The sequence below is a fragment of the Corvus moneduloides genome, chromosome 10, assembly GCF_009650955.1.
Source record: "Corvus moneduloides isolate bCorMon1 chromosome 10, bCorMon1.pri, whole genome shotgun sequence".
NCBI classification, from domain to species: Eukaryota; Metazoa; Chordata; class Aves; order Passeriformes; family Corvidae; genus Corvus; species Corvus moneduloides.
In genome coordinates, this window is record NC_045485.1 from 23,060,437 (window position 1) to 23,086,009 (window position 25,573).

General features: G+C 43.6%; 1 protein-coding gene across 1 annotated transcript; it reads left to right on the plus strand.

The window, feature by feature from the left end:
• Window positions 1–242: 242 nt before the first annotated feature.
• On the plus strand, window positions 243–19,426 carry NCEH1 (neutral cholesterol ester hydrolase 1). The gene is made up of 5 exons (XM_032119449.1): window positions 243–435; window positions 8,935–9,163; window positions 11,052–11,121; window positions 13,040–13,211; window positions 14,645–19,426. Exons 1-5 carry the CDS (start codon window positions 298–300, stop codon window positions 15,260–15,262), a joined length of 1,227 nt encoding a protein of 408 aa, XP_031975340.1. The 5' UTR covers window positions 243–297; the 3' UTR covers window positions 15,263–19,426.
• The last annotated feature ends 6,147 nt before the right edge of the window (window positions 19,427–25,573 follow it).

Here is a 25,573-nt window from a genome sequence, read left to right on the forward strand (position 1 = left end):
CCCTTTTCCCGGGGGCCCCCCGCCCGTCCCCGGCAGCCTCGGGCGGGCCTCGGGCCGCTGCGATGCTCCGGGGCCGCGGCTGCCGAGCGTGCCCGGCCGCGGGGCGCGGCGGCTCCGCGGGGCGGGCGGGCCCGGGAGGGGCGGTGCCGGGCGGGCTCTGGGCTCGGCTCGGGCCGGGCACACGGCCGGCGGCCCGGGAGGAAGCGCCGGGACTTCCTCCGGGGGAGGCCGGCCCGGGGGCGGTGCGCGCCCCGCGGGGAGCGCGGCGAGGCGGCCGCACACGGCGCGGAGGAGGCGATGCGGGCCGCCTGGCTGCTGCTGCCGGCGCTGGCCGCCCTGTCCGCCTACTACGTGTACCTGCCGCTGCCCGGCGCCGTGTCCGACCCCTGGAAGCTGATGCTGCTGGATGCCACCTTCCGGGCGGTGCAGCAGACGGTAAGGCGGCCCCGGCACCCCGGCTCTGCGGAGGCGGGCGGACAACCCCCGCGCCGGTACCGGAGGCGGGCGGAGCGCGGGCGCGGTAACGGTGCCGGCCCGGGGCATCCGCGCAGCGGGAGCGGCCCCCGCACAGCCCTCCCGGCCCGGCCGCCCCGCGCTGCCTTGTGGCTAGAGCCGAGCGGGGCGTCCCCGAGTCGGTGACATCGCGTGTGCGGCGGGCCGGAGCTGGGGCCGGTCCCGCAGCATCGACCGGTCCCGCGTGCAGGAGGAGAAGCGGACTCGGGTCCCTCTCTCGTGCTCCGGCTCCGCGGCGACAGCGGCGGCGCCGGGCGGGGCAGCCCCGGGTGTCCGTCCGTCCGTCCGTCCGGCGAGCGCCGCTCGGCACCGCCGGATGCCAGCGGTGTCCGGGGCTCCCGGCACAGCCTCGCCGCATGGCGCTCGGTCTGGTGTGCGACTTGCAGGCTCTTGGTCAGGAAAGAGGAATTAGTGGGTTTTAATCTGATCCCTTACGTACGCCTAAGGGAAACAAGATATATGAAGCTCTTTCCGTTATTAAACAGTCTTGATTCGGAGTCTTTATTACTAAAGAAAACTCTCTGAATGCTTGCTTTTTGTCACAAAGTAGTTGTCACTTAATGGTTTCTCCCTTATTTTCTGCCAGTGTTTTTATGCTGACGTGAAACAGAACAGATACGGCAAAATTTCTGATAATGGCATTAGCTGTCAAGTTTGTTTTCTTATAGGATTATCTGATCTTTCACAAGGACTGATCAGTCATGGTCAGGACTGATGTAAGGCATTATGTATATGAAAGTTGTTTGGTTTTTAATTTCAGTTGTTTTGTTTTTAGTTTCCGTTTACTGAGTTGTTTTGAAATGTGCAAAAGCTTGTGTTTTGAGCAGATGACGATCCCTTCAAAAAGGGATTAAATGAGTTAATGGACAGAGGGCTCATGAATGGACTAGGTGGGAATGTACCTGCTACGTTCTTAATGCAGTAACAGTGGATAGTGGGAAGCATGAGGCCAGTGGACCACACAGTGTCCAAACTTGTATATTCTGCCTGAATAGCTTCTCTGGTTGCCAGCTTTGGAGATAGAGGCTGGGACTAAATGGATCACTCATCTGATCCCCTGGGACATCTTATGGTCCAATTGTATAGCTGAATCAAAGCATGCCTCTAGGATGAAATGATAAAACCTGTTTGATGTACAGGATTAAAAACCCTGATCACTTGTATACCCTCCTGTATGTCTGATAGGAAAATTATGCAATACAATAGCTTTAATTCTGCAGTAAAATCTATGGCTTGATATTCACTTCCTCCATGTTTTTAACTCAAGTAACTGAACTGCAGGTGCTCAGATTCATTGATACTTAGAGACAGAAGGGCCGTGGTGCCTGCCCAGCATGCTGCCTGCAAAAACACAGTGTCATGGTTTGTCCAGGAGCACCTGCATCAAGGCCAGAACCTCTAGCTGAAGGAGACCTATCTTTAGAAAATGGTATGACTGTAACTATATATATGTGTATTGCTGCTGCCTCAGGTACACATTCAGTTTGTTTATGTGTTATGTTGGGCATGGATGCATTCTGGTGCCTCTAGCTTGGAGGCTGAAGAGTATATCTTTTGAGATACTCTGGAGGTCATAATTCCAGCAGGAGCTGGCAGGACAAAGCCTGATGGGTGGCAGCTGGAGCAGGCTGGCGGCCGGGCTGAGGTGCCCACATCTGTCCCACTCTCTGGGGCGGGGAAGTCTTTGTTAGGGGAACGTGGTAATTTCTTAGTTGTTTATCTCTCTGGCCTTAGGAATAAAAACTTCTACAGTGAGAAAAACTACTAAGCAAGTAACAGCTCCTGTAACATCACTTGCAAACCAAAGGGACAAGTGAGTTTTACACAGAAGCATGAAGGAGGTGAGTTGTTAGAGGTGCCCCAGTCACACAACAGGTGAGCCTTAGGGCATTCATTTCTGGAGAGAAAGAGAAGGTGCTTTCCAAATGTTCAGAAGTCTTTCTTACACTGAGGCAGCACAGCCGGGAATAAATGACTGTCATTAGGAAGGAGCTCTGTGAACCGAAGGTGGGACTGTGAAAGTTAAGCTTGCGTATTTACTTTGTTAGACAGCTTTTATGTGTGTATGTATAATAAAGTGTATGTCCTTTCCTAGAGCTCAGCTTCCTCTTTCTTTCTCTATCAGCTATTTCAAGGCCAAATGGTTTAACATTTCTCTCAGTGTGACTGTTGAACTTTCACCCACTTCTGAATGTACTTCAGCTTGCTGTTTATTACTTTGCCTTATAGATCTGATAGCAGACAGAAATACCTTTCTAATTTTAAAATCTACTTTTCCCCTATAAACATCACATGCTTCAAATGCAATTAATTGTCTTTTGCTTATTTTGAAATAGGTTTGTCAAGACTCTGATGATTAAGTGTGACCATTTCTTGTTAGGGATAATGCATGTGTTTGCTCAGTGCATTAATAGTCACTGTGACTGAAACACAACAGGGCTGTCACTGGCTTTCAGTGTACTAATGATAAGGTTTTTACATTTGCATGTAGAGCTTTGTCCCAGTCAGCTACAAATTTCTTTACAAGCTTGGGACTGAGTCAGTGTCCTGGCTCAGTGTGAGACTCCAACAAACGTTCAAGTATAATCACATGATTTAAAAAGTGCATAATGCTTATAGGGCAGTTTCTTTAAGTAGGTTTCAAAACATACTACAGAAAGGAACTGATATTGTTATCCTAGTCTTAAATTTGGGGGGGGGGGGGGGGGGGGGGGGGCGGGGGGGGGAGGGGAACAGAGGTAGGAGGAGATGGAGTGCTTATCTGAGGTCACAAAAATTCCAGTGAAGAAGCTGAAAACTGAGATGACTTTTCAGAGGCTTGTTCCTGTGCCCTTTTTAATGCCCTGTGCTGCCCTGGAAAGAAAACAGAGAAACTGAGACTTTAATGATATTAATGAATCGATGTGAAAATGCTTACCTGAGAAAGGGTAATTTGCCCATCACCTGTCTCAAAATGGGGCATGGTAACATTTTTACATAAAACTGTGATATAACACAATTTGAGATCAGAAATTAAAAACTTGTATGCATATCTATGTATACAGGTACATCAGAACTCAGCTTCACTGAAATTTGGGAATCCACATAATGCTAAATATGGGATTGAGCCATAGATTTAACCATAGTTACTGTTTCAGTGGTGTGTGTTTAAAAGTGTCTAGAGCAACATTTCGTAATTCTGCTGTAACACCAGTATCAATTACAGACGTTTTTCACTTCTCCTTTTAACCACTATCCCTTAGAGGAGGAAAGAGAGCAGCGCATGTTTATTCAAGTCCTTTGAAATAAGTTATTTCTGGTCACCACTGTCAAGACACTTGCTCTTCTGGTGCATGGCAAGGAAGAAGGGATTTTTTTGGAATTGGGACAGCTGATAGCAAAGGTTTGGAAGGATAAACAGGTTGGCATAGAGGACATCAGATGGATGTATATGGAAGAAGGTAGACAGCTGTACAGGGCAGAAAACTCCTCATCAGCCAAGTGTTTCCCTTTGTGCTTCTTTTCCACTCATTCACTTTTGGAATAAAATCAACCATGGAATATCAACATTCAGGAGTAAAGAAAACTGCATTAGTTCTTCCTAACATTTTAATTTCTCTCTGCCCACATACTTCAGATTGTGTGACTTCTGGACAGATGTAAGTCATGGTTGTAGCCAGTGAAGTAAGTTGTTGATGGTTTTGGATGCAAGAACAGTCTTAGAATTGATTTACAGTAAAACAGGTTTTTAGTTATGGCAGGTAGGTCTCACAGCACTGGCACCTGAGCGGAAACTGAACCACACTGTAAGCCCTGTTTGCAGGAACAGGTAACTTATGTTGCTGTAAAAGCAGATGATCATGGTTGAATAGGTATGTGCACAAAATCTTACATTAAAATGTAATCTAGATTTTGCTTTTAATTAATAAACTGAAAAACAGTCTTCCTGGTTTCTTTTTAGTTCTAAAGGAAATCATACAACTAAGAGCACTTGTTTTGACAATTGTCTTTATCTAATAGTATTAAAAAGACGTGTTCATTACTGGGCAATAAGACACTTGCATTGAGAAATCATTTTGTAAAAGTACCCTTAAATGGAGTAAACTGCCCAAAATGCACACAAAACAGTCTGTTCCCCACACAGCTAAATGTGGAAATGATCCTGTTTATTTTTCACTAATCTGTTACTGACTACAGACATTGTCTTTGGCATTTTGGCCTCTAGTGTTTATAGAAGCATGTTCTTCAAAGCAATGCCAGAACTGACGATAGTCTCTGTGTCTTCTAAGGTAGGATGCTGAGTTTTGGGCAGTTCAGCCTTGCAGTTCCAGCATCATTACTCGGTTGAGTCATGAGTGAGATTTGGCTCAGTCCCAAGTAGTGCTGGAGGTAAAAAGAGCCACAGCTGTTTGCCCAGTTCCTGATCCCCTGAAGCCTGAAAGGTCAGTGCAGGACCTTGGCTCTGCCCAGCTGGGAGGGCACTGGAGGGAACAGCTGATGGCTCTGGTGTTGCCTCTGTGTGCTGCAAGCGCGACCTGTCGCAATAATTCCGTGGCTAAAAGTCAGAGCCAGGGTTAGCCAAGGAAGTCATCAGGGGACAGAGAGTCCCCTTGTGTTGAGTAGTGTTAGAGGTTGCTGGACATTAGCAACAAGAACTTTTGGTTTATTTTTTTGCAATACAGAACACATGAGAAGTATGGAATTCAAGTCCTTGAGGGAGGTGGGATTCTTCATGAAATTGCCAGCTGAGGAGCAAATAGAAGAATCCATATAATTTAGGGGCAGATATTGGTGATTAAAGGTGAAGTAATGGTCCCTCACTGGTGCAGTACTTTGTTCATTCTACCTGCTTTTTTCACCGCCCTGACTCATTTCTTCATTTACTGAAAAATTTCTCCTTCATCAATTAAATCTTTCAGTATCTGGCACCCCTTATCAAAGAATTTACCAGAAGGAAGGTGTCAGTCTTGAACAGTTCAGTCTCTAGTGAGTCCCTGCATAGTCCTTATCCTAAAATCTCAGTCATGGGAATGTCCTGGTGAAAGAGAAGGAGTTTTTGGTGTAGTGGGAAAACTTGCAGCTGTGACCCAGAGCCTGTGATGTGCCGTGCCCATGGCTGGCACAACAGTTCTGGGCCAGTTGCCCACAGGCTTTTCATCTTTATACTAGCTCCTCTTTCTTTCCTGTAGTCTCTTTATTTCCCCCTTTTCCTTATGCTTTCTCTTCCTTTCTGCTAGCTTTTAGTATTACAGCACTGTCTGCTCTCCCTTTCCACCAGAGAACGTCACTGTTTTTCTCTTCTGTTCTCTTCTACTTCCACACACACACACGGACACATAATTCCCAAATATATTTGTGTTACATTTGATAACCTGCAGCAGCCCTGCAGGTTCTAACTGGAAGGGTGGTAAAAATCACAACTAGCAGCAAAGATCAAACCAATTATTGCTCACATGAGATGAGCAGTTCCAGTTTTATACTGGATTTAAGGCAATGCAGCTGTGGACTGCTGCCAAGAGGGCTGGTCTCATCCTTTCCCCTGCTCCCTCTTTTCTGCCTTGGGGTATCAGTAAGATGATGCCATGGCTGAAGTTTAGTGTTTCTCTGGCTCTGCTGGGTTTGTACTGAGCTGGTGCAGCAAGGTCATGTTCTGAGCCTTCCAGTGGCACCACAAGAAACGTGCCAAGGAAGAACAGGCATCAGGATGGGCAGGGCTGCACTTTGAGTGGCAAGGCAGTCCTAGAGGAGAGCTGGCCAACCACATCTTCTGCCAGGAGTATTATTACTGACTGCTAAGATATGATATATATTTTTTTTAACATTTAGCGAGAGGAAAAGAAAAAAATTGTGAGAACTTTCGACAAGACTGGCTCTTTGCCAGCAACAAGTGCAATCCCAATGCCTTGTAAGTAACAAGCCAATAGGTTGATTAGGCAGGTTGACTAACAAAGAGTCTGTCTGATAAATGCTTGGCAGAAAAACCTGCCCATGTCTGATAAATAATTAGGACTGCTGCCTTTGCGCCCTGATGTAGAAAGCATCTCTTCCAGGATTACAGATTCTTGGAAAGAGTGGTCTGTTATAGGAGAAATAGGCATGAAACAGCATGGTAGCCTGCAGATGGGTGCTCTGTGGTTTGAAGAACAGGGGAAAACACTTCTTGGTAAACACCACTAACTAGCCTTGAAAACAAAACAGTCCTGATTCCAGGGAACATGTGGTAATCTTGTCTACAAAGAATGCAAACTGAAATGGGAGAAAACAAAAACGAGATGTCTATTGCAGCACAGTCGGGCTAAATAAAATCTACAAAACCATTATTTTCTTTAGCAATATTTCTAAAACTGCCTCCCAGTGGTTACTTCCCCTGGGAGCTTCCATAGGGCACAGGGAGGATCAGACCTTTATGTGGTTACATCAGTGGCAGCCCAACAATTTGTGTGCCAAATTATTAATAGAAGTATTGCTCTTCAGATTTCAAACTAGTCCTGGGTTTTCCTGTGGGAATTTTAAGTAATGGTGGGAGAAAAACATGGGCTGAAACTCAGAGATACAAACAGCCTTGTGAATTCAGCATTTCTTCCTGCTGGGTGGATATTTTGTGTTTCTTCTCCCAGAGAAAAGACTTGCAGTATGAAGAAATGATACTCCATCCAAAAAGCAGCAAACATTTTAAAATTTGGATTCCTACCAAACCAGCTCAGCAGGGTGATGTTACCACAAGTTAAAGCAAGAAAATAAAGTAATTTTTTGTAAATTCTTGTTTTGGAAGTGTATTCCTCTCCCAGGTCACGTAACAGCCCATTGTATTTGGCGTAAATTTGGGTTGGTTTTTTTTTAATATTGAACTTGTCATTTTTCTACAGCAGTCTGCAGTGAGAGCTGTGCAGGGCCTTTTCTGTACAGCACCTGAATGAAAGCAAATATATCGATTTTTTTAACATTCAAACTAATTAGGACAGAGAAAAAAATTGCATGTAATTACATGTGGCTGTAGGAGACAGATCTTCTTTGACAGAGGCTGCTGAGTGCTTCAAAATTTTTCTTCTGGAGGGGTGTGTGTGCAGATTTTGTACAGCTTAAACTGGCAACTCTTTATTCTTCAGCAGGTGAATGTGGTTAGTACCTGGGTAACCCTGCTCACTCTGTGTCAGCATCTTGGATTCTTTGTAGCAGGGACTGGCAGAATTCAAACTGCAAAGTGGGCACGTCTAGAAAAGCCCTATACAACAGGACACCTCTTGTTCCAAGTATTTGGTACTTGCACATAAAATAAAAGGGCCCAGCTGACAGTTTTCCTACTGGTAGTGTTCCTACAGGTATATGTTAAGTGCATGTGTTAAATTTACCCCCCAACTCCATTGCCTTGACTGAGAAAGTTGTACAAAAGGCTTGGCTGCTTTCTGAGCTTCATCACTAGGACAGAGATCAATTTTGCAAAAGGGGAAAGACCTCCACTACTTTTTTTTTTTAGATGGTCAGTCTGGACACTGTAGTCCCTGCGGTCCTTTGGCTGCCCTTTTGCCACCACTCGTGCGCCCTCGAGGGCATGGGAACAGGTATGCGCTACAAACAGTGTGCAGGTCATGTGTGGGGAGCAGGTCATGACCATTTCAAGTGGAGAACTGCCTTGAATCCCAGTACTGTTTGCTGGGAGAAACAGGTTTCTAATCGAGTCAGGGCAAAATCTTAAAAATAAACATGAAAACAAAAGTCCTGGATAGGCAAAGGGGATAAAATCTCTCCTTCTACCATAAGGAGACAGAAGGATCAGATCATTCTTCAATTTCAGTCTTTTATTCACATAGAAAAGTAACACACTTGAGTCTCTGAGGCTGAAAAAAGTGTCATTAACCTACTGTTGTTCTTGGCAAGTGTTTCAGATCCTTCTCAATTCAGCAGGTAAACACAAGACCAGCCAAAAAACACCATTATGTTCCTTAAAGACTATTCCTGTTTCCAAATTTCTTTGCAATCCTTGGGAACTTTTCTTAATTCAGAAGTAGAAAGACTTATGCTTTGGGGTGGAACAAGAGAAATAATCTGCTTTTTTGATACTTTTCCACCAAAAACCATTGCCTGTGTAGTATTGCCCTCTGCTGGCACCAATCTGAGGAGCTTCATAGGTCCCCTAGTGGAACACGAGGTTTGTCCCCTTCCGAGACACCTTTCAAAGGATCCGAGTACTCGTTCATGGTTGTGATCCACTAAGTGCTCGTGGTTTGATTTTTTTTCTGACCACAGAAAATCTTTTATGGACAGCGTTTTGTTTTAATACAGCTTTAAAAGCATTAGAGGTTCTTGACAAAATCTTACTTTCCAGTGAATATTGTAAGAATTGTGTAGGACCTGCCCTTTGAAGGCAGTTGCATTAAATGTCAATGTGGTAGCATATGATATGCTCTGAAGTAACAGGAATTTCTTTTCTTTTCCCCCCACTAGTGTCACCTGATTCACTATCTGAGACTCAGCCATCACTTGATAGTTCTGAATTATTTGATCTGCACCTTTGACAAGCTGAAGGATGTGTCCTCTGAAGATGTTAAAATCACGGATGCTGTTTTTGACGGTGTGGAAGTGAGAGTGTTTGAACCTCCTGCGAAGGGAGATGAAAGCCTCAAGCGCAGCGTTGTTTACATCCACGGAGGGGGCTGGGCCTTGGCAAGTGCAAGTAGGTGTCTGCCAGTAATTAAATCGGATTCCAGTCTGCTTTTCTCCCGGCAGGAAAAGCCAAAAGCTCTTTTTCCTGCCAGGAAAGACAATTTTGCTAAGATGTACCTGAATTCAGTAGTAACTATCTCCACTCTGGTGAATCAAGTCTAAGAAGAGAGGGAGAAAAGTATCATGAACACACAGCAGAAATGCACATCTTATCTGCACGTGAGCTGTAGAAGGACCAAAAAGTTAATTTTGTTACACCCTGAGAGGAAAAAATAACTTACTGGTTAAATTTCTGTGACGCCTGTGTGGGCTGCTTTGGCCAGTCCCCTGCTTTCTGAGGTAATGTGCAAAAGTCAGTCCTTGGTGATCAGGTTCCAGTGGCCACATGTAAGGAAATTACATGGGTTTGCCCCATTTTCAGAGAGTAATTAGCAGAAGAGTGAGCTGATCAACACTGCATGTAACAGCTTTGCTAATGTTTGTTTCCTAAATAACACCTACCTGGGAATACACAATGCTGAGCACAGACAGCAGGAGCATGAGGGAAACAGGTAGAGGTTGGTTCCTCTAAGGTTTGCTCCTTAGAGACTACAACCACCACTAGCTAATTACCTTGAAAATTAATGCTGTTTACTCCAGTTAACTTGGAAACCACAAATAGGATCAGAGGAAGTGAGGTACAGCTATAGGCAGTGATAAGGTAACCACTGATTTCCTTCCACATCGTACAGGAGGAAAACAGCCTTGGGGGAGAAAGGGCATGTGGTTCCTGTGGCTGCTCTGAGATCCAGATCTGACAGGAATGTTCTCCCTTTTCCTTCCCCATTCTTCCCAGGACATCCTGAAGTCCATACAGCCCTGATGCATTCTACAGCTTCCTCTCCAGAAAAAGAACATTAATGGATTTTTACAAAATGATGCAAAACACAGACTGTACTGATTGCATTTGGACTCTGCATGTACAAGTCATTTAGACCATGATTTAAGTGAGATTTAGGTTCCTAAATAACTTTAAAATGTGGCCTTCACATGCCTTTGGAAATTCCAGTGTCTTTGTCCTGTAGCAGTTAAACATTTTACTCCTCTTCCCACAGAGGAATTGTGCTTTGAGATGGGTTTTCTTAGACCTACCTGAGGGATATTTGTTAACCTCCTGCCTGCATCATTTGTTCTGTAATAGTTGGCATATGACTCTTGTTGTGCAAAAAGCTTATATTAAATTGCTGCACATTGTCAGGATGATAATAGCTTGGCTGTGTCAGATGTATCCCTGAGTCTAAGGTGCAGAAATTAATGACAGAATTGCTACACCTAAATGTTTACTTCTAAGACTGGGTATTTTAGAAAGTGTTTATTGTCCTAGTATATTTTACAGTACTGGGAACCAGCAATTAAGTAACTGGAAAGGAATAAAATTAAAGATGATCAGTCCTCTGATAAATAGGATAGCTGTGATTAATCCTCCCTTAAATGAGTAGCTCAGCTGACATTAATAGGGCAACTCACTTGAATCAAAGCAATGCATGCTATAATAAAATGAACCACAGGCAGTGAACTCATCCAGCAATAACTCTCTCTGGATGTTAATGCCCCCAAACCACGGGGTACCTTAGATTTTGCCCAAATGAGAGAATTGCGATAGGTGGGTGAAATGACATGTCTGAAGTCACCAAGAAACAGGTGAGGAAGGAAGCATTAGACTGCAGGATTCCAGGATTCCGAAGGCATGAATTACATTCCCTCTGCTGTAGTATGGATTTGACAACTGATCAGTTGCAGGCTGATCTCATTTACTTTGTTTATATTTGTGTGATGGCTGTACGTTTTCTGAGAAGGCTTAGGGACAGCTTTGTGACTGTTGACTCCCATGTCCCTAACACCATGTCCTTCCCTTCCAGGAACAAGCCTTTACAACAATCTCTGCAGAATCATGGCTGAATCTCTGAACGCTGTTGTTGTCTCTGTTGAGTGAGTAATCTAAAACTGATCAAGTAGTTTTAAGGTATTAGAAATATGTAACATAGTTCTTTTAGCTTCTCCTTTGCTAGTGGCTTCTGTATAAGGCTTTAACTTGGACAGTAATTTTCTGTACCAGTCTGATACCATTATCCTTTTAAAATTGCAACAAATTGGAATGGTATCAGAAATTCATTTGGGTTTCTAATTATTTTAGAATACACTGTGGGGTCTGACAGTTCCCTGCTGCTCTCGCAATCTCCCACTGTTCCAGTCTTCTCTTTTAAGCCTTGTGCTTCCCTCAAGAGCAGAAGACTGCCAGACAACAGAGAAGCAGGGCTGCTTTTTTAACATGTTGAACAATTCCAAGGCAAACAAACCTCTTGATTAGCTAAATACATTACCTAGGTGACTCCAACGTGATTGGTACTGTTCCCATCTTTATTGTCAACTTCAGTATTTTCTTTTGCAAACCCAACCACTTGATAGAATTACTCATGTTTCCCACCTGCAGTTCATTACATAGCAAGCTTTGGGATCTAATTGCAACTTAATTATATGGAGTTGATGGTACTCATTTAATGCTTATTATGGTGTACTTTAAAGGGCTGGGAGGGGGTTGGTTTATTTTTTTTTACTGTTCTGGTTTTTATTATTAGAAACAAGGAAAGCTACAAAAGCAGCTGTTGGTCATTCTAGAAAAGCAGCAATCACAATATTGAAAAGTTCCTAATTATTCCTGTTCTGATTTATGCTGGTATCATTCTGCCTATTGCTCTGAGTTACTATTACCTCTTCTCCTTAACAATTATATCCTTTAATCAAGGTGTTTGCATTCACTTAGTCAAGTCTAATTAGATTCCTCATTGGTCTAATTGCACATCTCACTTTCACAATCTATGCACAGTCTGTTACACATTTTTGCAAGGAGTTCCCAAAGGACACTCTCAGATTCCTGTACATACAAGATACAAGTTGCTTTCTGACAGCAGGTCACAACTGGAGTTTGAAAGTTGTAATCTTAAGTTTAAAATTTATTCTGCACTATGAAACTTCTTTAGCTTACAATCTAAAGATGCTTTGAATCAGAGAACCAAATTTTGGGTTGCTCAGCTCTACTGAGAAATTGTAAAATCTGTAGTTTGAAAAGCTGCAAACTTTGCTTTGTACCATAAGGCCTAGTAACAACTCTTGGATTTCAAATTATTCAGTAATACAGACTTCTCCTGCACTGTTATTTAGAAGCTGAGAAAGCCTCATGTCTGGGATTCAGCTGCTGGCTCTTCCTGGCAGACTTTGCTCTGTCTGTGCTTCCATCTCCCCACCTGCCCAAGGGGGGTATTTCTGCTCCTCTCCTTGATAAAGGAAAGGAATTGTTGAATCTGTTGCATTGGAGCAAATTGGCATTACTTTATTTCTTGGCTATTGTTCATTTCATGGCACAGAGGGATAGCAAGGTTCATTCTCTCCTGACATCAGTAAAAATTTGGGAAGCTCAGGAGTTTGGCTCAGCCAAACAGGAACGTGTTGAGCATGTATGATTTACTCTCTCTCGTATTTGTTAAGGTGGGAATTTGGATCAAATCCAAGCAGAGTGTAATGACTCCCTTGCCAAGGGTGTTTTAACTACTGATTTTTATAATGCATGATGAAATCCTCCATTGGGAAATCCTAGGACACTGCTGCACAGTTTTATACTATCTTGGTATTATTCATGTTTAGCAGGTTCATTTTAATTTTTCCAAATTAGAACGTTAATTATAAGATTAAGTCTTACATACATATTACACACCTCCTACTTTTTTTGCAGTATTTATCCTAATGAAATACTTATTTCCAGTAAGGGCTATCTTATATCACATGAGAATCCTAAAGGAGAGGTACAATAAAGCAGAGGTAAGAACTGTTTCTCATCTCTTCTCTTTTGCAGATACAGGCTGGTGCCTGAGGTGTGCTTCCCCGAGCAGTACCACGATGCTCTTCGTGCAACAAAGCATTTCCTGCAGCCTGATGTCTTAGCTGAGTATTCAGTGGACCCCAGCCGAATTGCAATCTCTGGGGACAGTGCAGGAGGGAATTTGGCAGCTGCTGTGTGCCAGCAGGTAACATCCACTCTGTGTTGTGTATTGCACTACAGCAGCCCAGCTCAGAGAGGCTGACAGATTCTTTGTGTTGCACCATTACAAAGTGAGGTGCCATCCCTAAAAACCCCTAAAAAAAACAATGGTGGGGAGCCAGAATCTGCTCATTTTTCCTCTGTGAAGGGACTCAGTCACTATATGAATCACATAGGTTGTGATGTGTTATTACAGTCACAAGTTGTTATGGACGAGAGTTTAAGAGCAAGTAGCTAAATTACTTTTTTTAACCCATTTTGCTGGTGAACTCCTTATTTTTCCAAGTAGGCATAATTTATTAATATGGCTTCCTATTTTTAGATAATTGTCTCTGGAAATACGCTTTTATTTCTTTCAAATACAAATAAAGGACAAAATATACAGTAAAAGGAGCTTAATTCTTCTGTTAAATTGTCTTCCTGTAGCATTTTGCAATTTTAAGGAAATTTCTTTTGTGTATCTGCAGTTTAAATGTAATCTGAATTTGATCTAGTAAAGAGTTTAAAGGAAACCCGAGGCAAGTAATAATATTTTTCACGGTTGAAGGAAATACTATTATTACTAACTTATTCTTATTGCCGTAACCATTAGTGATAAGACAGCAGATACCATATCCAGACAACTAATTATCATGACAACCTTGCAGTATTGAATTAGGGTGGAAAAATTAATAAGAGACAATTACAATAAAAATTTCAATATTGAGGACTGATAAACATGATAGTACTGTGTTTTGGAAAGAGCATTCCTAATTCGACTTCCTGATGCATAATTCCTTTTAAACAAGATGAGACATGATAGGGCACTGGGTATCTTGTGTAGAAGATGAAACAAAGAGTTTGCTGACTCTTCCAGTAAGGCAGTCAGGGGGCACCAAATGTATAAGTGATAGGCTCAAATCAAATGCAGCTGGCAGGGTCGAGTCAGACACAGGGAGTTGTTTCTGCACCAGGTGAGCCTTTGTTAGAAGAAACTGTGGATGCCATCAATCTGCACTGGCTGAAAAAAAACCAAACCAATTAGATCGATTCATGGAAGAAAAATGCATGAAAAGCTCTTAAAAGCAAGAGTAGCTCCTCTGATTCAGGAAATCCTTCTGTTGCCACTTGTTCAACTGGACTCTGTTAGAGAAATGCTGCTTTACATTTTACATGTTTTTTTCTTCTTACTCCCTTCAAAAAAAACCTTGTGTCACTGATTTCTGTTGGGAACAGGATGCTGGGTCTGCCCTAATGGCCATCTTACAAGAGGAGAAAAAGATAAAGCTGCTGATGCTTCAGACAAAACAGCCACATTACCTGTATAAGAGCAGAACTCACTCTAAAATTGTCAAAGGAACGTTTGCTTTTCTGAAGTTCCACATTGATATATGTTTATTTTCCTTGTCACCTTAATTCTGTCCTGCTTTTTTTGCACAGCTTAGCAAAGAAGAGGATTTGACCGTCAGGCCGAAACTGCAGGCCTTGATTTATCCAGTCCTCCAGGCGTTCGACTTCAACACACCTTCTTACCAGCAGAACATGAACATGCCCGTGCTTCCCCGCTACGTCATGATCAACTACTGGATCGATTACTTCAACGGCAACTACGACTTGGCTCACGAGCTGCTGATCAACAACCACACCGCTCTCAACGTCGGCCGCGCTCTCTCCTTCCGGGCGCGCCTCAACTGGACGTCCCTGCTGCCTCCGTCCTTCAAAAAGAGCTACAAGCCCGTCGTGCAGACCACGGGCACGGCGGCCATCGTGGAGCAGCTGCCGGCGCTGCTGGACGTGCGGGCGGTGCCGCTGCTGGCGGACGACGCGACGCTGGCGCGGCAGCCTCGCACCTACGTGCTGACCTGCGAGAACGACGTGCTGCGCGACGACGGCGCCATGTACGCCAAGCGCCTGGAGCACGCCGGCGTGCCCGTCACCCTCGACCACTTCCACGACTGCTTCCACGGCTGCATGATCTTCACCGTGTGGCCCACGGATTTCTCCGCCGGTGTGCAGACCAGGAACAGCTACATCAAGTGGCTGGATGAGAACCTCTGAAGGGAGGGCGCCGCTGGAAGGCACGGGGTGGGGGTGTGGCTCTGGTGTCTGTTCTGGCAGAAGAGCAAACAATCAAGAAGTGCACTTTTCTGAATTCTGACTTCACCATTTGGCTGCAGCTGCTGGGGGTACAGACCACTAACTGCAGCATTTTCGAGCTCCATTGGCCTTGCCTAGTAAAGTATTTTTTTCAAACCTCAATTTTTTTTTTCACCTTCTCCCAGATAACTATTGCCAAACATAAACACCTGTTGAGCAGGGAGAACAGCAGTCCTGCAGGATCCTTACCTGGCTGCAACTTTCAAGCTTTGGCTCTTAATCAGGTACAAAGGCCCTGCCTTTCAAGTGATGTGAGATAAAGCCTAACACCTACATCTACTTCTGAATACGTAGAAACGTGAGCTAGTTTACAGCAGTGTTGAGCATTTGATGCCACAGTGAGAACACTCACCTTGGACAGCAGGGCCATGCATTTGAATGACAAGCATGAATTTAGGTGTTGGCTTTTTGCCACAGACAAACGGCTCATTTAAATTTTTTTAAAGTATTTTTTTAAAAAGCTCTTCTAGACAGTTAAAACTATTCTAGACAAGTCTCAGCCAAACCTGTAATTCAGCTTTGGACTTTGGTCTTTACTGCCTTTCAATTATTTATATTTAAAAAAAAAATACAGGACTAAATATATTTTCAATAAAAAGTATGATAGCATACACACGAATAGGTAAGATAAAATACTATGTGTAGCAGCAGAATCCAGGTTTCCTATGTGAGTGACCTCCAAAGCTGACTACTTATTTGGCTAAAGAATGTGACTTCATCTGTGTTTAAAGCCTCAGTTGTACAACCTCCTTACAGAAAATACTGACCTTACTACAAATAATCTGCTGTGTAGTTTGCACTAATGTTTGTAATTAGTAGTAGAAGTTTTTGTTTATTGACTTTTCTTTTGTGCTTGTAGTTTTTATTGTATTTCCTGCTTGGTGAAAGGAGGGAAGCAAGCAAATAGAAGTGGGCTCCAATCTATACAGAAGATTTAAATCTGAGCTTTGCAGCTGAGCTTTGTCTCTCTTGTAGACTGCTCTAGGTAAGGTGATCTCACTACTGAGCAGCAAACCTGTACAGTTTGAGCCAGTCTGTAAAGTTCAGACAGACAGGACAGGGAAGTGAAACCACTTTGTGACTGTCTGTTGTCCAGGCTGCTCACACCTTGCAGAAATGAAGGTGGTGTCAAAAGCCCATAGGCACAGAGGAGAGAGTGGGAGATTAAATTCATCCTCAGCTTTACCCCAGACTTCCTGTGGGACCCCAGGAGAACAATGTCATCTCCTTACACCCCACTTCTGCCAATGGAGGGAGTAATTTCCTACCTCACAAAGGAGCTGTGAAGCTGAATTCTCAGGCTTGAGTGAAGCACACGTATGTGAATGTGACTGACAGGCACTCAACAGCTCCCATGGCTTTTGACTTTCCATCCTTCTCCAAGACCTGGCTCAGAGCAGCCTGTCCCACAGCAGGGATGCTGCTGGGCTCAGGTCCTGCTGAGCAGTTTGCTCCCCTCTGTCCTGGTTCCTGTCAGGAATCCTAAGGTGAGGCTTCTTAGCCCTTGGAGATCATGACAAAGGCAATTTCATTAAAGCATTCCTTATGGCAGTATTCTGAAAAGTTCTTAAAAAAACCCATCAGGTACTGGTAGATCAAACTGCCTTCTGACATTTAAAATACATACAGAGCAGTCCACTTTCACTGGGATTTAAATTAAATAGGAGAATGGCTTTGCTGAATCACAGCTTCCTAGAAACATCAGGTTGTTAAGGTGGTTGTGTGTATTAAGAAAAGCCATTAGAGAGACAAGGCCTGGATGTCAGCTCAGTCATGCAGGCCAAAGCTCATTCCCTGCATAGTTCACACAGAGATCACAAAGCAAAGCTTTTTCAACAGTGGCCCAGATTCTTCTTCCGTTTAGCATTTACAAAGACTGGGTAGAATTAGAGCAGCCAAGTGCTAATCTGAATCAGAAGAAACTTTGATCAAGAAACCCAGTTAACACTGCAGAAGAATTCAAACTTTTTATCTGGGTTTAAACCCTTTCCTCCTTTTCTCCATAAACACAACTTCATAGATTGTATGCTTTAAACAGACAGCAACCAAAGTTATGTCCATTCAAAAGACAAGTTACTAATCTGCTCCAGAGTCCTTTCCCTTTATATGGAAACAGCTATGTTTACCTGACTTTAAACTATGACTAAAATAGTAAAAAAAATATCACTATACTGAGTTATAAGAACAGGCTTCTTCTTGAATTTCCCACTTAAAGCCTAAACCCATGTCAGAAAAGATGTAATTTATATCTACTGTCATTAAAAGATAGTATAACTGTAGTACTGGGAAAAAAATGGTTAATATTCCTATAAATCTTACAGTAATTAAGTTTTCCTGAGAGCTTTCTGCTAAACTTTAGCTCAGCATTTGTTTATAGCTAAGTTATAGATATCTGTTATGAACCTAAAATATAATTGCTGCTAGTTTTTTTTTTAACTGAAATGAAAGGGTGAGCTGGAATATATATATATGTATATACATATATATATATATATTCATGGAGTCAGTTGTAAATTTCCTTCATGCACTGAAGCACATTAAAGTCTTGGCACAAGAAATGGTGGTAAGTTCATAACTGGAGTGAACGTGTTTACGAAGCTGCCAGCAGCCTGGTGTGATGCCTGAGATCACAGCACCACGTGGATGTGATGTACAGTATTAAATACTTCTGTCAAAGCATCTGGACTACTTTGATCTTGCAGCTCTATGGTTTAACACCTGATAGCTGCAGAGATACCTGAGGAATCCTACAACATGGAAAAAGAGGTCTGAGTCCCAGCTCTAAAAAAACCTTTAGTGCACAGCCGCACAAGACACTGAGCAAATTCAGTGTAAACCTTGAAGTAAATGTTAGTCCCAGCCCAGCTTTCCTCCTCCTTTCCTCTGTTCTCCTTTGCACACAGTCCCTGTGCCCCAAATTGAAAATTTAGGGTTGTTTCCGGCTGTGTTGCTCCAAGCTTCTAGGAGCTGACCCAGGGTTACAGAAAGCAGATGCCTGATAGCAAGGGATTAAAATTAATCTGTGTTGCAACACCTGGATTTGTTCCTGGGTTTTCCTACATCTCCAAGCGTTTCCTCAGGGTTATCTTGCACCTTCCTCCCTTGGTTATTTCACAAAGCAGTTTAGGGCACTTTGCATGTTGTAGGATCAGAGCAAGTGTTTGTAGCAATACTTCACCTGTGCATGGTAGAGTCTTCTCAGAGGAGACATCCAATAAATTTGTCTTCTTATTTTAAATCAATGGATATGGCTAGATACCTTTCGTAGGTAGCTTTTCTTCCCCTTCTACAATTAGACTTTACCTCTTGATTGCAGAAATATCTTGTTCCTGATGGCCATCAAGGCATTCAGATGAAAGCTTTTAAAAGAAAAAGCAAAATCAACTTGCATAATAGAACTTATAGTCATTCTTATCCTGCCTTCCTGAACCTGAGAACTATATTAGTGGGTCCCCGGCATTTTGGCTAATATTTGCAGGAATAAATGGAGATTTTGTATCCCTAGCTGAGGACCTCTTAAAGGATGGGTGTTCAACATTTCTGGAAGCCCAGACCTCTTTCAGGAGGTTTCATGATGCATAAAAATCACAAATAAATTGGATTTCCTAACTTTCATCTAAGTAATTCCAGAACTGCATTCCCAGCCAAAGCAGAAAGGCCATTGTGAGTTTTAAGCCCTACAAACTAAATAGAAATACTTAAAAACATTATTTTGTAGTGTTTGGGCCTCTATATTTTTTAATCTCTTACCAAACTTCACTAGAAACTTTTAAAAATAAAAATATTGGAAGTAGGTAAACTTGAGTTCAACCTTTTAAGCTGCTATGATCTGTAACAAAGATGTTGTTAAAGAAAAACCAAAACCAGCTGGTTTAATGTTCTCGTATTTATGATGTTCAAAACCCCGACATACAACATACTTGATGTGAATGCATTCAATACCTTGTGCATGACTGGTTTTTGCTTTTTGTCCCAGAGCAGGGGAAAGATTTGTAAGATCTCATTACCAAGTGTGATTTGAGCTGTGCTGTCAAAATGAAGAACAAATAAATAAAGTGAAATATACCTGTGGTTTGTTTTATTTTTCCCAGGACCACCGATTTTGTATTTCTGAGCATTTCCAATTTGGTTTTTGGTTGTGTGTCCATGGGCTGTGGGGGTCACCTCCTTGAACTTCATTTCTTCCAAATGAATAATGGTGCCCACATCTGCTGGTGCTGAAGAGTGGACAAACCTGCAGTGGTGCTGTTGTTCTTTATCAAGATAAACAGCAGAGCTCACATTCTCCATTCTGATGTATAAACACATTTTTATGTGTCTATAGGTTGTGTGTGTGTTTGAAATTTAGTTCAGCCAGCAAAAGTCCAGGTTCCTTTTTCATTCCTACTTGCCTTCCTTTCATATTCTTTTTTTCTCACCTGTAACCCATTTTCTGCCCTTGCTCTCTCAATGCAGAGCAGCATTGCTTTTGAAATATCCGGATGTGGGGCATTTCCCATTTTGTCCAGCAGGCTCCCTTGCCTTTCACAGAACACAAAGCTTTTCACCTGCTGAAAAAAATTGGTGAGGAAAAAAGCTTCAAAGGACTTACAACCCTATTTTTTAAGGCAGCAAGAGTCATACTCCTGCTTGCATTACATTGAATGCATTAAAAACAGGCTGGGCCTTAGAGAACATTTTTCTCCAGTCATGTTTTCTCAGATGTCATAAAACATCTGACTGCAGGGCTTGGCAAGGTTGGGGCAGTGCCTCCCTCAGCTGAGTGTGGCTGTGACCACATCCCATGCCCGGCTGGTCCTGGAGCTGGCTGTCCCTGTGCCCTATTTCCCACCTCCCACTCTCAGCAGGAGCAGCAGTGAGTGCCCCATGGGGCTGTGCCTGACCCAGGTGTGCCTGACACAGCTGGATCCCAAAATCCTTCTCCAGCACCCTGCCTGGCTGGGTGCTGCTCCTTGCCTCACACTTCGAAAACTCTTTGGAGCTGGGCCGTGTTTTATTTTGTTCATCCTCAGGGGAGACACACGTTTTTCCCTTGTTCTTACACCCAGTTTTTCTGGCATTAACCCAATGGCATTTCTTTCTTTTATAAATGTCTAAAAAGCTGACAGCACATCATTACTATAAGACTAAATTTACCCCAACGTACATCTAGTATTTTTTCCAAATTATTTTTCTACAGCACTTTAAAGGGTTTATCAACTATTCAGCAGGAAGACAGGCAAAAGAAAACCAAAAAAAGAAACCTTGAAATGGCTCCTTTAAAGCTGCTTTTACAGAAAGCTGTATTTTAAATATATTTTAAATATATTTAAAACTATATTTTAAATAACTTTTTCTGACTTTATAAAATGTAGGGAACACTAAATACTTCCATTACAACAACTGTTCATTTCTGAAGCAAAATCTCAGCAAACCCCAGCACTTCCCATCATAAGACAGTCTGGGGTATAGGAGAGCCAGAGTTTGTTAAACAAGAGAGTAAGTTTTATATTAAGAGACCTAAATCAGCAATAATAATTGGTGTTATAGAAAATTCCCTCTCCCTCCAACACTGTGCCAGTGTCAGGACAGGTGCAGTACACTCAGTGCCACTGAGAGCTGGGATTCAGGGTGTGGTGGAGGAATAAAGGGAATAAAGGGAATTAACCTAGTAATGTCGTGACAATCCAACTCCAGTCTGAGGTTTTTAATTAAAAGACAATAATTTGCAGTATAGCCAGCAGAGGGAGCGTTTAAAGCAAAGCCTGGTGCAGCAGTTTCTGAAATCACGCTGTCGAACTGGAAGTGTTATTGTGGGAACTGCACCAGAACGTTTGGGGCAGCCCAGCCGTGAGTTCATGCATGGACAAGGCAGGAAAGTCGTGCCAATGGGGAATTACTCAGATAAAAATAAAACCAAAAAAACCAAACAACCAAACTAACAAGCACCTCATAACCATTCCGTGCCAGGGATATCCCATCCCTGGAAGTGTCCAAGGCCAGGTTGGACACGGCTTTGAGAAACCTGGTCTAGTGGAAGGTGTCCGTGCCCATGGCAGGGGGTGGGAAGAGATGAGCTTTAACGTCCCTTCCAACCCAGACGTTGTGTGGTTCCTCAGCATGAATCATTCAGCCCTTGGCACACTGTAAGGGTGTTTTTCAGGTGATCTGGCTGTTAGTTCAGGTCCTGGGACCTGGCTGGGGTGTGGGCAGTGCCCCAGGTTTGCTGTAGCTGCCCGTGCACGTCTCCAGTCTGCCGAGTCAGAAGGGCGAGGGAGGGCACCCAGGGGAAATCTGCTGCTCTGTGCCCAGGGCACGGTGCATGCTCATGAACCAGCTGCTTAGTTCAGGTCCTGTGTGATCTGCTAAAACACCAGGTGATTAATCAGAGATCACGTGGACAGGACATCTGGAGTGCAAGGAGTCTCTTTGGATGCAGACACAGATTTAATTGGGTGTTGGCCAACTCCACAGTAGGATTATGAACAATCCAAGACAGGGATACAAATGCGAGAAAGGCCTATGGAATCACATGTCTCACCATGAGTGAAATGGTGAAGCTGGTGAAACAGAAGCTTTTAGCCTGAGCCAATGTATATTTTTAAGCACACTCTCAGAAACTACTTGCTATAAATTTTACTTCTGCATATGTATATATACACACACACATATACACATAAATTGACATCGTACAAACCGAGAACCACTTCATTAAGGACTGTAGGCTGGCTCTAGATTTATAATGGTCCTTTTAGTCAGGCTAAAATGATAGAATGATGATATTGGCATAAATTTGGGCTCAGGCCTTTTATTTTCATAAGTGTCATCATCTTGATCTCTTAGGCTGGTGATCTTCTCACCTGACTGAGGTTCCAAGGGAATGTCGGAGTTTAAGCAAGATCTGAACATCTCCTGACCTGTCACCTTGAGGCAGATTCATAGACTTACTTCATCAGCCACTCTGCAATCCCTTTGGGCCTTCACTGCAAAATGCAAATCCCAATTCTGACTGACTCTTCAGTGTCACTTTGAAATGCAACTTTAGCTTGAGTAGTGTTTATTTTTATGGTGTCACCTCTCCTGCTCTGCCCAGACCAGTATCTCCTGAGCTGTAAAAAGCCGTTTGCTGTTTGCATGTTAACGCAGCAGAGCCAACACGGCTGGGTGCTCTTCCTCAACGGGCTTGTTTGCTAACCTGCACTGGGTTAAGGGCAGCAGGGTTAACTCAGCACCTCTTTGTCCCCGCTGACAGGAGTCACCACACCGTTCTTGCAAACATCCAAGCAACTCGCCTTGACCCAGACTCAGTTCCCAAAGCTGGAGCTGGGAGCAAAACCAACTATCTTTCCCCTTCCAAGTCAATCAGGGCACAGGAATCATTAACAGCTAATCTGCGCCAGGATCCATAATGAAATTCTGAAGTCATTTATTTTCCAGATAAATAACAAGTTAAAGCAGAAGATGATTTTCCTGTTAATACTTCATCCTTTCCCAAAGGGCTGTCTCAGGAGCCAGGGGATTTTCACTGCGTGGGAAGGAGGGCATCAGGCTTGGGGAGAGGAGAGTTTAAAAAGCAACCAAGCCAGCAAGGATTGATGATCAGCTGCGTTTAACTTTTGTGCCTCCACTAGGCCTGGGAGCAGGAGCTCTCCCATGGGCAGAGCCAGCCCCAGCAGGGCAGAGGGGGCTGTTTGCTCCAGGTGGGGCAGGGGAATTCCACCCCTTCTGTCACTGCTGCCCTAGCACCTGGACATGGGCCAGCTCTTCATAAACTGGCAAAGCAAAACAATGGAGGCGTTTCCTCGTTTAGGCTTGAAGGAAGAGATTGTGAATTTAACAAAAAGAGCTGTTTTGGCAGCCTAGGGAGCCCCTTTTCTGCTCCCGAAGGGAGCTGGAGCAGCCAGAGGCTGGGATTCACTAGCCCAGGGCTCGGCCACAGGGGTTGCACGCAATCCATGCGATTTCTGTCTCCTGTGCAAGGCACTGCAGAATGCACCAGTTCACCACAGTGTCAGCAGTGTTTATTCAGGCAAGGATTTTAGGACACAAACACACCAGCAGCCAGTGGGCTGGCACCAGGACTGGCACTTGCCCTAACTGAGAAAGTTTGCTCTTTTCTTCCTTGACAATGTTCCTACAGCACCAAGCTGCTGCAGGCTGGGGAGCATGGAGAGTCCTCCAAAAATATTACACTCCTCACAGCTGAGCAGACTTAGCTATTCAGTGAGGAACAAATTAGATGACATATTGTCATTTTAGGACCTTAACTACAGTCTGCTGAATCCAACAGAGGGACTGACATTGTCATGAGGAGCTCTGGGCCCACAGCTGACAGAGACAGAGCCCCAAGAGCCCAGCAGCAGGAGCTGCTGCCCCAGCCAGAAGGATCTGTGAGCATCTCTCAGCTGTGTCAGTGAGGTTTGAATAGGGACACAACTAACTCAGATTAGAAAATTTTGCCCACATTATTTGTAGCTGCTTCATCTAATGTGCTGGTAAAGGAACCTCTGACACCAGAGCAAGGAGAGCAGTGACTGGAACTAACAAAATAAAATGGGATTTTATTGTATTTTTCAGCATAGGCGAACTGCAACACAGGTAGGTAAGGTCAAAACTTTTAGAGCCGGTGCTTTCCACAATGTCAATAAAATACTGAGCCAAGGAAAGAAAAACACTGCTGCTTATCTGCTCCACCCCTCCACTCAGCTTGTTTCCCTTTCCCTGAAATGTTTGGAAATAAATGAGCCAGTGTGGTTTCAGTAGAGTGCTTTGAATATTAAACAATCTGCTGCTCGTAGCTCATAAGGAAGGAGGCTGGCCAAAAAGCCCTGCCTGTTTACTGACTCAGCCATGCCCTCCTGGAGCCGGGAGGTTGCAGCACTCAACAGAAATCTTGGGAAATGCTGGGATCTTGTGCGAATCAGGACACTTCTGCCCTTTAGCAAAACCTTCTTGGGGGTATCCAGACCTGGCCAGCCAAAACCAAACCCCTTACAACTGAGGAAAAGAGTACGTTAATGGGCTTTGAAGTGTCCCATGGATCTGAAGTTTTGTTTGCCCTGGGTGTAGAGAGTTTCATTTCTCTTTTCTCTCTGGTCTCCCTTGAGCAGTAATCATTAAAGGAAACAAGTCCAGCTGGGCAAGGTTGCCTGGTTTACACACTCTTTTACAGCCTTTATCAGGACTAACAAGAAATGATAAAATGTTGCAAAACAGCACACAGCCAGAGGTATCTTGCTCCTGGCACTACCATTCTTAAAAATATTGCTCTTCCACTAAATGCCTGTAATTTCAGCTTTTTGCCATAGTTGGGATTTAATGTCTCAAGTATTTAGCATGTTTGCATGCAGCACAGCATGCAGGGCTGGAAATGCTGGCCCTGGGTAAGGAAAAAGTCACTTTTTCCCAGCCTGGTCTGTTTTAACTCTGCACAGGTGCCAGCCTGTCTGTGTTGATCCCATCACTGCAGATGCAGACATGTCACCACTCAGTTGGACTTGTGAAGGTTTGTCTTTCTTTCTCACCCTTTTATTTCTCCTGCCCCTGGTTCTCTAGACATTTGTTTTCTTTAGAATTACTTTCTTGGTGGCAGCCACGGGTAGAGAGGAGGTTTAAACTGAGGGATTTCTGTGAGGTCTTTTCAATAAAGTCTTCTTGCAATGGTGTGTTTCTACTAGAGGTTAAGAGGTATATTTTTTAAGTGTTCTGTGAGCTATTTATATGACCAATAATATATTCTCACCATAAAGAAGGCAATAAAGCTCAGTGGATTGAGAGGCACTAGCATTAGGCATTCTTGCATTCTCAGTTTCACTGATAAGGCAAATAACCCGGGTTTGCACTGGTTTAACAACATTTTAGGTTTTCTTATCTTATCAGGAACTTTTTTGCCCCAAAATATTTTCACAGGGAAAAGAACTACAGAAATTTCAGTGCTGTGCTCAGCAGCAGTGCTTTCCAACTTGCTGTAGCTACTTTCTGTGTAAGAATTTTGCTTTTCTTTGATCACGTATTTTAATCTGGGAGTGAAGATTGAAGGACATTTGCACTCTCAGTACCTAAGTTTGCTCCTTGCAGGATATCACCAGCATGGCTCTCAAGCCCGTGCTCCCTGCCAAAGTGTGTAGGGAGGAAGGGTTTGCCCAGATCCCATCTGAGCTGCCTCTCTCTGCTTTTCAGCACAGACCAACTCTGTTTATGTAAAAATGTGTGTTTACATAATAATTTGAGTTT